At 54.1% G+C, this 17,811-nt stretch overlaps 1 protein-coding gene across 5 annotated transcripts; it reads right to left on the bottom strand.

The window, feature by feature from the left end:
* Window positions 1–673: 673 nt before the first annotated feature.
* SPI1 (Spi-1 proto-oncogene) lies at window positions 674–17,588 on the bottom strand. 5 transcript variants are annotated; one of them, XM_027562396.1, is made up of 6 exons: window positions 17,306–17,588; window positions 14,874–14,973; window positions 14,501–14,569; window positions 2,958–3,145; window positions 2,038–2,197; window positions 674–1,689 (listed from the first exon to the last, which is right to left on the bottom strand). In XM_027562396.1, exons 1-6 carry the CDS (start codon window positions 17,348–17,350, stop codon window positions 1,370–1,372), a joined length of 882 nt encoding a protein of 293 aa, XP_027418197.1. In that variant the 5' UTR covers window positions 17,351–17,588; the 3' UTR covers window positions 674–1,369. The 5 variants fall into 5 exon arrangements, with proteins under 5 accessions (XP_027418197.1, XP_027418198.1, XP_027418199.1 ...); XM_027562397.1 differs by having other exon boundaries at window positions 14,874–14,970; window positions 17,306–17,586; XM_027562398.1 differs by lacking the exon at window positions 17,306–17,588 and adding an exon at window positions 15,664–15,699 and having other exon boundaries at window positions 14,874–14,970.
* Window positions 17,589–17,811: the final 223 nt, after the last annotated feature.

The following is a 17,811-nucleotide window of genomic DNA, read 5'->3' as shown; positions in this document are numbered from 1 at the left end:
TCCCTCTCTCTCGGGGCTCAGAGATCCATGCAGGGGTGTTATGATTGAGTTTCTCCAGCCTGAGGGCTCAGGGCACTCCAGAGGGTATCTGCCCCAACACAAACGGCCCCAGAATCTGGATTCTCTGGGGTCTGCAGATTGCTGACGAGAGTTCCCTCACTCCCAGACTGCCGGCTGCCTCTTCTTGCTACTGTTGGAAGCAAAACCCTTACAGGTTTCACGGCTCATGTTTTTCTGCCTCTCCCCTGCTGTGGGCCAGAGGCCAGCACGACCAGACGCCAGGGTACGTGGGAGGAGTTCACTTGTCTCAGGGTCCTGCCAGCAGGGATTCCGTGAGCTGCTCTGCTGCTCACGGGAGCTCTGGGGCTTCATTCTTGCTCCTGATCAAGCTGCACTTTACCCTCTTCCAGACACATGAAGCTTCCCGCCTCACGTGGCCATGGCAGCCTTTCACTGCATGTGTAACCTTGGACAAATGAGTTGACTTCTATGAGCTTCAGTTTCCCAGTCTATAAAATGGGGCTTTAGATTCCACTTCTCAAGGTTAACATGCGGTAAACGGCTAGAATATCCAGTGTTGTTGCCCTTATCATCATCATCATCATCAACATTGGGCTTATAACAGAAAGACTCAATGAGTTTAAGCCTCACTGAAGCATTAAAAAAACAGCCATTTATCGGGTACAGAGAGCTTTTTAATGATTTATTCCTTAAGAACAACTGAGAATTCGTTCCTTCCATGGATCGTGACTTCTGGTCAGGCAGTGTCAACTGTCTAGACAACCAGGCAAAGCGTCAACCATCCTGAGGTCCGCAGCATCCAGCATTGGTGCGTATCCTGAGTAAACGCACAGTGGATACACGAGACGGCAGATCAGATGTCGGGGGTGGGGCGCATCAGACAAGGTGCACAAAAGATTCTAAAAAACGGGTCTGTGCTGAAGAGAACTGACTGAGAATAACTTTAGGTAAATGGGTTTCTTAAGAATGCTGATGGAGGGGGGGAGAGGTGCGGGGCGAGAGGGCCACTGAAAAAAAAAAAAGGGGTTCAATATACACAAATAATGATGGCTTCCAACTCCCAAGGCCGTGTGCCCGGCACTAAGCAAGCTGACCCTTCGCTGGGGCCAGACGCCCAGATGGCCTTCTGGAACCCGGGCCGGTGCCCTGCTGGGAGGCGAAGCAGGGGATGTGGGGCGGGCAGGGGCCTTGGAGGAGGAGGGGGTGGGCAGGGAGGCGAGGCCTGGCCCGCCACAGTCCTGCCCCTGGCCCCTGGGAGCTTCCCTCCTGTGTCCGGCCGCCCGGGCGAAGGGGTTAATGCTATGGCCAACGGGGCGGCCTGGCGGGCCCGGTGGGCTCAGGCCTGGGCTCAGTGGGGCGGGTGGCGCCGCTCGGCCAGGCCCCCGCGGCCCAGCACCTCCCCGCTGAACTGGTAGGTGAGCTTCTTCTTGACCTTCTTGACCTCGCCCGTCTTGCCGTAGTTGCGCAGCGCTCGGGCCATCTTCTGGTAGGTCATCTTCTTGCGGTTGCCCTTCTGGATGCCCCAGCGGTGCGCCAGCGCCTCCTTGTGCTTGGACGAGAACTGGAACGTGCCCTTGTCCTTGTCCACCCACCAGATGCTGTCCTTCATGTCGCCGCTGCGCAGCAGGTCCAGCAGGAACTGGTACAGGCGGATCTTCTTCTTGCTGCCTGCGGCCGGAGACGGTCAGCGCCCACGCGGGGGACCCAGCCCGCCTCCCTGTGACGTGGGACCGCCCCCTCCTTCCCTTCCGGGTGGGGTGGTCGCAGGGGCGGGGCTACGGCCAGCGTGGCGCATGCGCACGCCCACAGCGCAGGTGCTCACACCCGGACGGGGGGACACAGGCCTCCCCACCCCCACCCGCGGAACACACGCGAAGACACGTGTTGGCAAACACACACCCATATGCAAGCACTCTGCTCTGTGGCCAGGCTGCCGCGTCCGTGGGCCTTGATCGGGGTGGGGATGGGGCACAAGGGTGGCCAGGGTCAGGGCTGGTCCCAGGCTGGGTCCCCTACCTGTCTCCCCGTGCAGGAGGCCAGGCCCTGGCTCCAGGCCGTCGGCCTCCCCGTCGGACACCTCCAGCGGGGGGCTCTGCCGCTCCCCCTCCTCTTCATCCGAGCTGGGCCGGGCGGGAGACAGCGAGGGGTACGGCAGGCACATCCGGGGCAGGTAGACCTGGAAAGGAGGCAGAAGTAGGGTTGGGGTCCCTGAGGGACGGTGCAAAGCTGAAGGCGGCCAGGTAGGGGGGGTTCCGTGGGGTGAGAGAAGAGGGGGTCCTGGGGCAGGGTGGCCAGGGAGGGGCAGAGGGATATGGGAGAAGGCTGGGGACCCTGGAGGTCGGGCTTGTTACGGGGTCAGACGGGGGTCCCCACACACACAGTGCCGGTTGTGGGGACAAAGTGGCTCCTGACACCCAGCCTGTCTCCCTGGTTTGGGCGGAGGAAGGTGCCATGTGGACAGGCAGCTGCCCTGGGGTGAGGGGCTGAGGAGGAGGGTCGGTAAAGGGAGTCAGTGGGGAGATGGAGAGATCAGCGGATTTCAGGACTCAGTGACTTGGATGCCAGACCCACGAGGAGCCAGTGAATGGGGTGGGGGCACTAGCCCCGGAGTTTCAGAGGGCCCGTGATGAGGCCCCAGGGGGTCAGAAGGACCAGTGTGTGTGTGTGTGTGTGTGTGTGTGTGTGTGTGTTGCGGGGGGCGGGGTGGGAATGGTCCGGGCTCTGTCCTCGGTGGGGTGAGAGCAGATAAGGGGTGTGGGGTCACGAGGTCAGCCGAGGGGTCAGGAGGCAGCCGTTGGGGCTCCGGCCACCGTTGGCGCTGTGGGGCAGGAAGCCCAGTTGAGTAAGAGCCTGTGTCAGCTTCCTGCGGAGTGCCCGCCTCACCACAGGCACAGGGCCGGGCCGGGGCGGGGCGCGGCGGCCCTGCAGGCACGCACCTGGTGACTGAGGTTGGCGTGGGGAGGAGCCATGGGGGGTTCGAGCACGTGCATCTGCTCCAGCTCCATGTGGCGGTAGAGCTGCTGCAGCTGTGGGGGCTGGACGCTCTGCAGCTCCGTGAAGTGGTTCTCGGGGAAGCTCTCAAACTCGCTGTGCACGTGGTGCGGATGAAAGTCCCAGTAATGGTCTGCGGGCCAAAGCAGGAGGGGCTTATGATTGTATAAAATATGAGCAATAATAGTATACATTATATATCATTATATATAATAACGATATTAATATATGTAACAATAATAGCATATATAAAAACAATAGCACCAGGCTGTGTTCCCTATCATAATCACCACCGCCATTCTGGACTGCAGATTGGCATTAATCGTAGCACCACCCACCCTGCTATTTTCCGACCCCCAATTCCACAGATGGGTCTTCCCCAGGTAGCTCAAAAGGTAAAGAATCTGCCTGCAATGCGGGAGACCAGGTTTCGATTCCTGGGTCGGGAAGATCTCCTGGAGGAGGGCATGGCAACCCTCTGCAGTATTCTTGCCTGGAGAATCCCATGAACAGAGGAGCCTGGCGGGCTGCGGTCCATGGGGTCGCAGAGAGTCAGGCACGACTGAGGGACTTTAGAATACTCAGAATATGCTATGGATGAGGACACCGAGGCTTGGAGAGGCTACATGACCCACCCCCGGTCAAAGGCCACATTGGAGGCAAAGCCTTTGTTCTCAACAACCAATCTACCCTGCCTCCCACGCCCATCACGAGGATGCTGGCTTTTGAGCCAGAGTCCGAATCCGGGCGTTTCCTTTCTGTGTGGCCTCAGGCACAGGCATTGACCCCTCTGTCAAATAGGAATGCTAGAAACTAGGAGGACCCATGCAAGTTCACATTTGTAAAACCCCCTAGCCCCAGAGGCCGCACTCGGGAGTATGTGGAGTCGCTTCTCCTCCCCTTCAGACGCAGCAGAGGTTCCTGAGCTGACTGGCTGCCCGTAGTCACAGCTCACCGCCCCGTCACATGGCCGAGGTGTGACTGCAGAGTCACAGGGCTGACATTCCTCAGCCAAGCCCCTCCAAGGCCGTATCCTTGGGGAGCTGCACCTGAGTCCCAGGGAAGTCGCCACGGCACCTGAGGCTTTCCCGGAAAGCCCCTGGTGGGTGCTTTCAGAGTCTGCGGTAGGGTGGATTTGAGTTTGGGGAACAGCTCCATGCCACTGGGAGCCCTGCCTGGGCCTAGAGCCGGTCTTCAACGTGGCACCTTTTCCAGGAACAAAAACCACCACACGTCTGAGGACTTCCTGGGTACAACTTGGAGTCCAAAAGAAGACGTGACAAAGTGCCAAGAGGAATTTTTCTCGTGTCACCCAGAGAGGGAGAGTACAGGATGCTAAGGCAGGCCACCATCTCCGGGACTGGCACAGGGCCCTGCAGGGGGACCGTCACCAACGCCTGTGCGTGTCTCTGTGTGTCTGTCTGTCTCCCCCCTCTCTTTCTCTCTCACAAACACATCGCTGCTCACGCATCCCTGAGAAATGACACGTGTTGTCTTGGCTCTGCACTGGCTCTCAGAAGACTCACTCATTTTCCAATCCTGCTCTGTGGTGGCTTTGCCTTGTGACCCTGAGCAAGACATTTTATCTGCCTGAGCCTCTGATTCTGCAAAAGTCAGAGACCCAGCTGGGCGGTTACTGAGGTCCGATTCACATGTGGAATTGTTTGAACCCACAGTCCAGACTCCCACTTCCGTGAAGCTGCATGGCATAGGGGAACTAATTGGGGCAGAGCTGGGTTTGAATGCTGGCTCTGCCACTCACCCTTGAGTGACACTGGGCAGGTCGTTCTGCTTCTCTATGCCTGTTGCCTCCGCTGTGAGATGGGGTTAATAACTACACCCAGCTCACGTCATAGCCTTGCTGTGAGGATTAAATGAGCTAATGCTTGCAAGGCACTTTGAATGGAACCTGGCACAAAGTAAGACTCAATAAACATTAACTATTATCATTCCAGGTTTCCCAGGTGGCTCAGTGGTAAAGAATCTGCCTGTGTAGGAGGAGTTGCAGGAAACACAGGTTCAATCCCTGGGTTGAGAAGATCCCTTGGAAGGAAATGGCAACCTACTCCAATATCCTTGCCTGGAGAATCCCATGGACAGAGGACCTGGTTTGTTACAGTCCATGGGGTTGCAAAGAGTCGGACACATGAGCGACTGAGCACACACACACCCGTTATCCTTATAGTGATAATTATTATGAATGTTTAATGCTGTCTTAAGAGAGCCTAAATCAGCACCTGAGCAAACAGCAGATACTTTAATACTTATCAATTCCTCATCTTCCCCTGCTCTCTGCCACCTTAGTCCATGGTCCAGAGAAGTAGTTTGAGGGATCCTGGCTGTCTCTTTCTCCCAGAAGCTCAAGTTGGGACCCCAAGGTTGCACCAAGGGCAGAGGACTGTTTTTTTTTCACCTTCATATTCCCAGTGCCTGGATGCAGTAGGTGTCTTGATGCTTTTGAACTGTGGTGTTGGAGGAGACTCTTGAGAGTCCTGTGGACTGCAAAGAGATCCAACCAGTCCATCCTAAAGGAAATCAGTCCTGAATAATCATTGGAAGGACTGATGCTGAAGCTGAAACTCCGATACTTTGGCCACCTGATGTGAAGAATTGACTAATCTGAAAAGACCCTGATGCTGGGAAAGATTGAAGGTGAGAGGAGAAGGGACGACAGAGGATGAGATGGTTGGATGGCATCACCAACTTAATGGACATGAGTTTGAGTAAGCTCCAGGAGTTGGGGATGGACAGGGAGGCCAGGTGTGCTGCAGTCCATGGGGTTGCAAAGAGTTGGACACGACTGAGAGACTGAACTGGACTGAACTGCAATGCAGTAAGCACTGAACAAGCATTTCCTGAGTGAATGCATGAATCCTAGCTTCTTAAGAACTCTGACTCTCCTCCACCAAATTATCCAAATCTGAAGGGAAAACAAAACAAAATGACACTTATTTTGTACTTTCATCTTGCCTTGCATTAATAAGACCCAGAAATTCTCCCCTTGCTGAGAGAGAGTTGGCTCTCTGGGGCTCTGGGGTGCTTGAGTGGATCCAGGTTCCTTTCAGCTGTAGATCTGCCCTGGAGCCTCACTCCAGGCCCTTCCCATTTTGCCTTCTCCTGCCCAGGCCGAGGTGCCCAGATCTTCATAGAATGCCTTATCCTGCCCGTGCATGCATGCCAAGTCCCTTCAGTGGTGTCCGACGCTTTGCCACCCCATGGGCTGTAGCCAGCCAGGCTCCTCCATTTCGGGGATTCTCCAGGCAAGAATACTGGAGTGGGTTGCCATGCCCTTCTCCAGGGGAACTTCCTGATCTTTATAGAATGCTTTATCCTCCCCCTCAAATCTTCACACCTACTCCAGGTCTTTTTTGGGTTTTTTTTTGGAGGGGGCGGGTTTTGGCCGTGCCGTGTGGCATGTGGGGTCTTAGTTCCCCTACCAGGGATCAGACCCGTGCCACCTGCATTGGAAGCACAGAGTCTCAATCCCTTGACCCCCAGGGAAGTACCCCCTACTCAGTTCTGGCTTGAGGGCTCTGAGTTCTCTCTCTCTCGGTCCCCGCCTCTGTCCCAGCTCCACGTGAGACCCACGGGCTTGTTCTGGTGATCCCAGCTTAAGGCCAGCACTTCCCACAGCAGGTCTCAGTACCCCCCGATTCAAGTCACTTTGGGGGCCAGAAAAGCTTGCAGATTTGGGGCCCATCGGAGACCCATGCGATCTGCAGTGATGGAAGGAGACGGGAGAGTCTGGCCTTTCACAGCACCCTGCAGAGGTTCGTTTGCTCACTGAGGCTCAGGAATCCTGCCCCAGGGTCGCCGAAACCTGCAACAGAGACTCTTGGGCTACAATTAAGGTTTCAAAAGGCCCAACGGAAACCTTTCCTCTACCCTTGATTTTGAGTGCTCCGGCAGTTATATAATAAACACTGGTAGGCAGAGATGAGTCGTCTGAAGGAACATCATGCCACAAGTCCATCCTTAGGCAAAGGTCAGCACTCTGGGCTCTTTGACTGCCCAGGAATGCTTTGCTAAACCCCTGCTTGTCACTTTGAGAGGTCATCCAGACTCTCCTGCCACTTATGTCCCCTTAGTATGACTTTCTGCTCCTCAGAAGGACATAGTGTCAGGACTTCCCTGGTGGTCCAGTGGCTAAGACTCTGCGCTTCCGATACAAGGGGCCAGAGTTCAATCCCTGGTCAGGCAACTAGATCTCACAGGCTCCAGCTAAGACTTTGAACGCTGCAACTAAAAGAAAAAAAAGAAAAAAGATCCCACATGCCGCAATTGGATTAAAAAAAAAAAAAGACCAGGCATGAAGCAATGAAGATCGAAGTTCTGTGTGCCACACCTAAGACCAGGTGCAGTCAATAAATAAATATGAAAAATTATAATACAGAGTATAGAGTCATTCGCATATCCAGAGAGAGCTCTGGACCTTCCCTTCTGGAACCTGTATGGCATTCAACACGTACTAGGCTTCAGTCAATATTTGGTTAAATGACCAGTGGAAGCTTACTTTTAACGTGTTTTTTATGTACCAGGCACTGTCCTAAGTACTTAATCCACATTATGTCCCTCAGTCCTCACCATAGCTCGGACAAAGTGGCCACTATGGTCTGATCTTCCTTTTGCATATGAGGAAGCTATGACTCAGAGACATAAAGTCCCTCGCCCACAGATAGTCACTGGTAGAGTCAGGATCCAAACCCACCTGTGTATGACTCCAGGGACTAAACTCTTATCCCTATGCCATACCTCCACTGAGGACCAAGACAGCCAGTGAAAGCTTTAAGTAAGACGCACGGTGACAGAATTTACGGACTGCTACTATCCATCTGTCTGTCTACCATCATTTACCCCTCATTCATTATTCATCCTCTATCCATCATCCATCCACCATCCAGCATCATCCATCTGTTATCCATCCATCCGTCTATCCATCCATCCATCCATCCATCCATCATCCAAATATCATCTATCCATCGTTCACTCATTCATCATCCATCATTTAACCCACCCATCCATCCATTTATCCACCCATCCATCACTGAACCTTTATTCATCCAGCCAGCAATGACCCATTCATCAACATCTTTGACTTCCACCCTCTAAACCAGCTTCCAGTCTGGAACCAAAGTCCTACCCACACATCCTATTGCTACTCAGTTTTTTGTGTCACTAACACCTAGATGTCACTAGGACAAAAATAAAATGATATTCAAAACAATCCCCCCCCACACACACAAAATGCAAGCCTTAAGTGTCATCTTTATCTCCTTCAAGCAGAAACCCCAGCCTGAAGCCATGGCTCTCACCAGGAGAGGAGAAGTAAGATCAAGACTAAGAAGGAAAATGAGGAATTAAGAAAGCAAGGAATGAGGAAAAAAAACCTTCGCAGGAAATCACAGACCACTGGACAAGGGCTCCTTAATCCCAGCCCTCCTGCACATTATTCAAACACGGAAACTGAGGTCCCAGCAAGCAGAGAGCTCCAGGTCTCACGATCCTTATTATTTCTTACACTGTATCCTAATTATTACGATTTTAGTTCTTTCCTTTGTTAAAAAAGATAAATCTGGCAGGGCCTATGTTTTATTCATCCTACAGCACCTGGCAATGTCCCTGGGATGGAAGCAAGGTTTGGTAGGGGAAGGAAGGACACTTCAGAAGGTGAATGGAATGAATGGATGATTAGAAGACTCTGAATAAACTGTGGTATGTGAATAATAATAAACTGTGAATCTGTGGGATGAAAAGATGAAAAGTGTGTAGACAGGTGGAATGGTGGAGAGAATGGTCGTACTTTGGAACTCTATTTCCTCCATCAATCCCACTGCAAATAGCATTAGGATGGCTATTATCTAAAAACAGAACAACCCGGGCTGACTGTATAGCGCAGGGAACTACATTCACTATCCTGTAATAACAGAATGAAGGAGAATCTGAAAAACAATACGTATATACATGTATATATACATATATATAATCAGTGAGTCACTTTGCTGAACACATGACATTGTAAATTAACTACACTTCATTTTTTTAGTGGTTAAAAAAGCAGAAAATTATGAATTTGGGCAAGGATGTGGAGCAGTGGAATCCTTGTGCACTGTTGGTAGGAGACTGCAATGGTGCAACCGCTAAGGAAAAACAGCATGCTTGGTCCTCAAACAATTAACAATAGAATTATCTTACAACCCAGCAACTCTACTTCTGGGCATATAGTCTCAAAGAACTGGAAGCAGGATCTTCAAAGAGGCATTTTAACACCTATGTTCACAGCAGCGTTATTCACAGCGACCAAAAGACAGAAGCAACCCACGTGTCCATCAACAGGTGAATGGGAAAACAGAATGTAGTATATCCACACAACGGAATATTACTCAGCTTCAAAAAGGAAGGAATTCTGATGTACACTGCAACACGGATGAATCTGCAGGTTTTATATGTTAAATAAAAGAAGCCAGTCACGAAAAGAGAAATACTGCATGATTCCACTAAGATGAGGTACTTAGTGCCGTCAAAGTCATAGGAATGGAAAGTAGAATGGTGGTTGCCGGGGGCTGAGGGGAGGGGGCAGTGGGAGGCACTGTTTAATTGGTCCAGAATGCCAGTTTCGCAAGATGAACAGCGTTCTGGAGCTGGATGGTGGGGGATGGTAGCGCAGCAACATGTCCTTGAGCCGCCGAACTATACATGTGCAGATGGTTAAGATAGTACATGTTATACTGTATACATTTTAATCACAACTTAAAAATGATAAACAGCAAGTTCTATGAGCCCTACCTTGAGAATCTATCCTGAATCCGTCTGCTCTTTTTTGTCTGTCTCGTCACTGCCCTTGGCCAAGTCACCGTCATCTCGTGTCTGGATTATTCCAGTGGTTTCCTCCTGGGCTTACCCCTGTTCCTACTCTTGCCTCCTCTCCAGCTATTCTCCACCCAGAAATTAGAGTGATTTAAAAAAAAACAAACTTATTCAGTGGAACCACTAGGTATTGGGAGAAGACACTAAAAACTTCCAGAGAGATAAAACAAAACTAAACAGGAAAAAATTAAACAAAACCCCAAAATGGTTACATTCAAAAAAGAGGATATGGAATGACATCAGATTTCCTAAGAAAAACTGTAGTAACCTGAAGACAGTAGAGAAATGCTTTCAGTTTCAATGAGAAAAAAAAAATTTTTTTTCAACTTAGACTTCTATACACAGCCAAACTACTGTTAATCAGGTGAGACCAGAAAGACAGCAGGTGACACAAACAGCAATAAAACCTTACCTCCCAGACATCCTCTCTTAGGAGAGCATAATGCTATGAGTAACAGATCCTTACATAATTTTCACTTTCTAAGCCTCTTATATGGAGTAGCTCACTCCATCCTTAGGGCAGTCCTGTGAAGTAGGTCTCATGAGTGAGAAGCTGAGGCCCAGAGGGGTGAGACATCTTCCCTGTGGTCACCCCACCCGATAATGGGGAGATGGGGCGTGACTCCCGGCAGCCTGGCTGCGGGGTGGGGGCCTCCGTCACTGCTGCTCAGCCCTCACACACAGCGATGAGAACGTACAGGTAATCAAGGCATGCAGCGTGGCTCAGCTGTGGGCCATGTTCACATGGTCCAAACCATGGAAAATTCAGGCGTCAATTTAACAAACTTAGAACACAGACAAAGGGACTTCCCCGGTGGTCTAGTGGGTAGGACTTCATGCTCCCAATGTAGGGGACCAGGCTTGGATTCCTGATCAGGGCACTAAAAGCCCGCATGACGTGAATGTTGAGTGTTAGTTGTTAGGCCGTATCCGACTCTTTGTGACCCCATGGAAAGTAGCCCACCAGGCTCCTCTGTCCATGGAATTCTCCAGGCAAGAATACTGGACTGGGTAGCCATTCCCTTCTCCAGGGGATGTTCCTGACCCAGGGATCCAACCCAGGTCTACCACATTGCAGACAGATTCTTTACCCTCTGAGCCACCAGGGAAGCCCCCACAGGTGGGACATGGCCAAAAAGTGAAAAAAAATTATTAAAAATAGAATACAGAGGAAGACAAATGCTGTATGATCTCACTTATATGTGGAATCTTTAAAAAAAAAAACAAAAAACAATTCAGAAAAGGAGGTCAGATTTGTGTTTGCCAGAAGTAGTGAGAGATGGGGGAGATTGGGTGCCAGCGGTCTAAAGTGCAAATTTTCAGCTGTGAGATAAATAAGCCCTGGGGATGCCAGGCACAGAATGACTAGGGCTAACTGCTATATGGTAACTTCGAAAGCTAAGAGTAGCTCCTGAAAATTCTCATCACAAGGGGAAAAACTTTGTAACTGTATGAGGAGACAGATATTAACTAAACTTATGTGGTAATCATTTCCCAACGTATAGGTGTGTGAAGTCATTAGCTGTTACACCTTAAACTCATACACTTATGTTGTATATCATAACAGCAATAAAATGAAAAAAAGGGGAAAAGTTACTGTGACTATTTTGGTATGTGTGAAGAAGTATGTGTGTGTGCTATAAATAACTAGAAAGTCAAATACTCATCTTTCATAGTACAATAGATTTCTCTAAGTAAAAAATCAAGCTAGATTCATCTCCACCTGGCATATAGAAAGTCCTCAATAAATGTTTGTGAATTAATAAATAAATGCTGTTCTAAGTCTCTATTTCAAACTTTCATGTATATACTTCCATTGCCCTGTAATAGAAAGACTGGAAAAATAGCTTTTAACTGTCTCTGATGTGCTGGATAGGCCATAGGGAAACAACTCTGATAAATTTATGTAAAAAGTAGCAGATTGCAGAACAGCATGATACTGCAGTTCATTTCTGAATGGATAGGATATGTGTGGATGTATACACTTACAAACATGCAGGATTATACACCTCAAATAAGTATCTGCTAGAATTGACCAAGATGGCTATCGGTGCGGGGTGAGAATGAGAAGCAGGTAATAATATTTTCCTTCATACGCTGCTGTATTTTAAAATTGTTTGCAACGGGTATTTCTTGTTTGAATAATTAAAATTAAACATCTATAATTTCTCTGGATATTTACCAGACACACACACACACACACACACACAAGGTTACTCAGATCGTGTCATTTCTTTCCTCAGCCCCTCCAGTGGCTTCCCGTTAGGCGTGGGAACCACGACAAGCTCCCGCTGCAGTCCTCGGGCCTGTGCGGTGCTCCCCTGCAGACCGGCCTCCCTTCCCGTCCTTTCTGCTTCCCGTGCTCCCTGCCCACCCTGGTCCCCACCCAGGTCCCTCCTGCTCTTGCACCTGCTGTTCCCACTCCTAGAACACTTGTGCCTCCCTGTCTGTGCATTCATGTGCCTTCAGGGCACTCAGATTTCCACCCGAGGGCCTCACCCGGGGGCCGTTCACCCCTGGAGCTCTGTCCTGCGGGCATACCCCTGGCAGCTTAAACCTGACATCTGTACCCAGAGATGCCATCTGTGGCAAGTCCTTCTTTAGGGCCCTCACATGCAGATGGCAGAGCCTGACTCACGGTACTCTGCTTTCTACAGGACGTCTTTAGAGCATGTCTGCTAATTCAGCTGTTCCCCGTCTCTCTCCCTCACTGGACTGTAAGCTCCACGAGGGCAGTGGCCTTGCCCGGCCTGCTCCTTGTGGCAAATCCAGCGCCTAGAACAGGGTCAGGTCCACAGCATGTAATCAGGGGCTATTTGGCAGATGGACAAGAGGGGGATGAGTGGACAAGTGGATTGGACAGCAAGCGTTGGAAGGACAGGTGGCTGAGGGGGAGCTGGGCGGATGGCAGGGAGCGGACGGCTGGGTGAATGTCTGCTGGGTCATCGGGAGATGAGCCTGTTGATGTCACAGAACCTTCTGTGCTTCTCCACTCCCTGTCGACCTGCTGGCTTTCTCTACAGTGCTCACTCCATGAGCCAGCCCCAGGCCTACCTGGTTTCTAGAGTATATACATAGCACCCCTGTATTATAGGAAGGGAGAATGCAGCTTCAGTAGACCCAAAGGAAAGGCACCCAGACCCAGGGAGACTGAGAAGCGGTCAGGCCAGGGGAGAAACGATCCCTGACGCTAGCTAAAAGGGGTCAGAGGCCTCCCTGAGTTTGCAAGGACCTGAGCGGACCTGCTGCCTGGAGCCACCAGGGGGCGCCAGTCCTCAAGCAGGGACCTGCTTAGGTCCCAGACTGGGCAGAAGCAGGTGTAGGGCTGGTGTGGAGTCAGGGAGAGTCAGCCCCCGACCCTGGCAGTGGGAGCTGGAGGTAGAGCTGGAGAAGGGAGACTCTCTAAACCGTCTCTGGATTTTCCCCAGAAAGGGTGCATTTCTTGTAGAAGTATAAAATTTAAAAGTATGGGGGTGGGGCGGGGGGGAAGGATGTTTTTAAAGTCTTTCTAGTCCTCAAGTTCTGAAAGGAGTTTGTGTGTTCCCAGATATGGCCTCAAAGGATGTCCACCCCTTACTCCCAAGATACGGTTTCCAGCTGTAGTCTTTAGAATGGATGTCAGGTGTGAGTTCCAGGCAAAACTGTTGGCAGGCTTTGCCATCTGGATGTGAGGGCCCTAAATAAGGACTCGCCACATATGGCATCTCTAGGTACAGACATCAGGCTTAAACTGCCAGAGGTGTGCCAGCAGAATGAAGCCCCAGGTGTGAGCGGCCCCCAGATGAGGCCCTCGGGTGAAACCTTCCTTGGCTGAGGCAGAGCATGCCTGTCCCTGTGGGGTTGCAGACACCCCGCTGTCTGGCTTGCCTAGGCCTCCAGACCTCCTGAAGAATCCCTCAGTGAAGACCCAGTAACCAGGCCACCTCGCCTTTGGTTCAGAGATATTCCATCAGTACACCGAGATCTACCACCGGTGATCTCTCTTAGCGGTCCCAGACACTGAAGGTCTCTTTCCCTTCCCCTGAACTTGCTTCAGGATTGACCTGGGCTTTGGGGTGGGGGGCAGTTAGACCCAGATAGAAAAAAGCCCTGGCCCAGGCCCCATCCTCACCGCCCCGCGCCCCCACCAGCAGACAGGGTTTCAGCCCTGCTGAATGAACAGCTCTCAAGTGGGAGCGGTTCTGTCCCGCCGCCCCCACCGCCAGGGGACATTTGGCAGCTCTGGAGACATATTTGGTTGTCATGATTGGCAGGAATGCTGGCAAATACCCTACAAGGCGCAAGACAGACCTCGCAGCGTGGACCTATCCAGCCCAAATGTCAATAGACAGACGCTGTTAGTCACACACAGCAGAGCCTGGGGCTGCACCAATGGAGTTCAGGGTCACGGGCGGTGACAAGAATGGAGAGGGAGAGGGGGGGTTGGGGGAGGAGAAGACCCAGGGTTCGATCCCTGGGTCGGGAAGATCCCCTGGAGGAGGAAATGGCAACCCACTCCAGTATTTTTGCCTAGAGAATCCCCAGAACAGAGGAGCACAGCAGACTACAGTTCCGTGGGGCCGCAAAGAGTTGGACATGAATGAGCGACTAAGGAAGCCAAAAAAAAAATGAGAGAGCACTGGACCTGGAGCAGACAGAGCTGGGTCGCAGCAACCAGTTGCACCTCCTTGTACAAGTCCCGTAGCCTCTCCGCCTGTTTCGTCAGGTGTAAACAGGCCAAAAGGATTGGATGAGAAGATAAGACAGGGAAGAAGCTCACCATGCCTGCACACCAAGGCTGCTCCAGAAATGCGCGCTGGAGGTGTGGGATATTGGTGGGGAGCAGGAGCATGGGGATTTAGGGTAGGGAATTCATGTCCCTGAGAGCTAACTGGATCCGATCCTCGGGATTCCAAAGAAGCCTCAGGAAGGGTATGCTTTTCCCTCCCCCAGAACGCAGCGGCGCTGGGGCCAGGCCAGGCTGGGGAAGTCAGGGCAGGGCGGGGCCCGCTACTCACCGCTGTGGCTTTCTCCATCACTGCTGAGATAGGGGTAATATTCGTGCGTTTGGCGTTGGTAGAGATCCGTGTCATAGGGAACTAGGTCTTCCGATGGCTGCTGAGAGAGGAGGGGGTCAGAACTCGGAGTGCGGCGGGGAGACCCCAGCCAGGTTGGCAGGACCCCCCCCCAGGATGTTGGGTCCACACTGAGCCTCTTTATCAGGCCTACAGCCCTCGCTCTGCTTGCAGCTGGGAGAGGCCACGCAGAGCGCAAGCGGGGGATCCGGGGATGCAAGGGCCTCGGCTCCGGCAGAAAGGGGATGACAGAGACCCTGGGGGTCAGAGGTCAAAAGAAGACAGGTCTGAGGGGACAGCCCAGTGGCTCCCCTGGCCACCTTACACTCACGCTCCACTGAATGCCCAGGTCCCAGCCTCATACACTCACCCGCTCACGGTCACACTGACATGCCCACACCACCCCCCACACACACATCCACTCACAGCCCTCACACTCACCCCGGGCACACATGCCAGTACACACCCGCCTGTAGGCGCTCGCAGAGTCCCTGGGGTTGACACGCGAATCCAGCCCCTTGCCTCCAAGCGCACTGACACACACACTCACGCCCGTGTCCTTGCTCGGTCACTCATGTTCCTGCACGCCCATCGCCTGCACACAGGCTTGTCCTCCTGCCGTAGCCCCCCAGGCCCCCAGGCTCTCTGGCTGCCCGATGTCCAGGTCCCAGGCCGGCTCAGGGCCCCCACCCCCACGCTGGCTGTTCACGCCGATGGGCTTTATAGGGCTCACCCTGCGCAACGCTGGGGCCATGGCTTTGGGGGCCTCTCCCTCCTCTCCTTTCCTCCGGGGACACTCCCTGGTCCCCCTCCTTCCGTCTCCCCATCCCTCTCCCCTCAACCCCACTCCCTGGCCAGGCACTGGGACATGCACCCAGAGGCTTCCCAACAGTCACCAGGCCTCTCCCCACCCCCGCTCGTGTGCCCAGGGATTGCACAACTGCCACCCCGGCCCTCAGGGCTTGATTTGGGGGCCAGAGCTGCCTTGGGAGCCCACCCTCCCAGGACCCACTCCGCGTCACACCTGGACTGGGCCAGGGGGCTCAGGGGGCTCGCGTGGAGCCCAGGAGGACATGTCTCCCGCTCAGCTCTAGCTGGGGTTCAGGGATTGAGAGGTCAAGGGTCAGAGACAGGGTGGCCGGGCCCCGGGGCCTCTGACTGTCTTGAGGCAGAGTGGGCTCCTCCTGGGACCACCCCCCTGTCACCCCCTGCCTGTCCCCCCCCATCTTCTAGGTGCCAGGTGGGGGTGGGGGTGCCAGGGCCAGGTCAGAGGCTGGCTGGCTTGTCCCATCTGTGGAGGCCCTGCGTGGAGCCTGGCGCTGGGTCTGCAAACAGCACAGCCCTACAGAAGGGTGTCAAGCTGGGGTGCCTCCCTGGGGCTCTGGGGCCTGCCTGGGGTGGGGTGGCCGGGGGTAGGGGGAAGGGAGCTGCCTCCAGGCCGGGAAAGCTGAGTCAGATGGGCAGGCCCGGCCAAGCCCTTCCCAGTTACCCCCAGGGCTCCCCGTCCCCAGCTGAGTGGGGAAGGGGGTGAGGAAAGGGAGAGGGGTCCTCTCAGAGGGGACCGGTGGTGTGACACCTGCCAGAGGCTGCAACTGTCACTGAGGGCGGGAGCGGAGGGGCTGTGCCCCAGACGGCCGCCCTGCCGTCCCTGGGGTCCCCTGGGACGCCCGCTTCTTCACCTCCGGCCTCAGCCGCTGCCCTCACTCCCGTCTCTCCTTGGACAAGGTCCTCCCCCAGCCCCAATCTCAGCCCCAGGAAGACGCTGCCCTCCTCTCCGCAGTCCCAGCCCCAGCTGCCTGGCCAGTCTCTGCTCCCCTTGCTGTCCCGGCCCCTGCCTCTGCCTCCACCACTCAGGGCCCAAGGCCCAGACCTCTCGGGTCAACAGGCACGTCCTCTGCGCCTGGTGGCGGGGACCCAGGTTTAAGGCAGCCTTGGTCTCTAGGGCACCCAGTCCAGGGCCCGAGACCTCCAGCCTCTTGCCTCCTGCCCTCCAGCCCTTCACCGTCCCAGGGACCGGCTTCCCTCCACACCAGCCTTCCCAGCTCCTCCACCACCAGCTCCCCGCTGCCCTCGCCACCCTCAGCCCAGCCCCCCCACCAGGCCCTTGGAACCCCGGCTGCCACCCAAGCCCCATCTATAAATAACCGTTCAGGCCCCATCGATTACAGCCCCACCGTGGGCCCGGCCCTCAGCCCGCCGGGGCGTGCTTGCTCCAAGGAGGCCGATGGCCCTCTTGCTTGGGTCTCAGGCCCTGGGGCTCCAGGGAGGAAACACCAACTTCCCACTGATAGGGGAAGGCAGGCGGCGGGCTGGCGGGCAGGTGGCGGGCGTCCGAGGGCCGCGGGCTGGGCTGGTGGAGGAGTCCCGATACTCACAGGGGGGACGAGGGGAAACCCTTCCATTTTGCACGCCTGTAACATCCAGCCGAGCTCCAAGCCGGTCAGGTCCCCTGCCTCGGTGGGGGCCAGTGCGGAGCCCCTGGGGATGGGGCGCCCCGTCGGGGGGTGTTGGCGGGGGGGCTGGACCGCTTCGGGGCGGGTGCAGGGCTCAGGCCTGCCCCTTGAGCTACAGGAGCCCTGGGTGAGCCCCCTCCCTTGACATTGCAGGGCCAGCGCAAGTTCCTGATTTTATCGAAGGCCTGCCGCTGGGAGATAGTCCCCTTGGGGTGACATCACCACCCCAGCCCGTTTGCATAAATCTCTTGCGCTACAGGAAGTCTCTGGCCGGCTGGGGCAGGTGGTGCTCCAGGGGCTGGCCTGGGAGGCTGAGGGGGCCAGGCCCCCTGCCCAGAGGAAGCTGGGACTGTGAGGGGCGGCCTTGAGGCCTGGGGTGGGGCGGGAGAATGGGAGGGCGGAAGGCTGGCTGCACCACCACGAGGAGG

Source organism: Bos indicus x Bos taurus, chromosome 15 (genome assembly GCF_003369695.1).
Source record: "Bos indicus x Bos taurus breed Angus x Brahman F1 hybrid chromosome 15, Bos_hybrid_MaternalHap_v2.0, whole genome shotgun sequence".
Taxonomy (NCBI): Eukaryota; Metazoa; Chordata; class Mammalia; order Artiodactyla; family Bovidae; genus Bos; species Bos indicus x Bos taurus.
The sequence above is the reverse complement of the archived record's forward strand: the minus strand, read 5'-3'. Positions and strand labels throughout refer to the sequence as shown.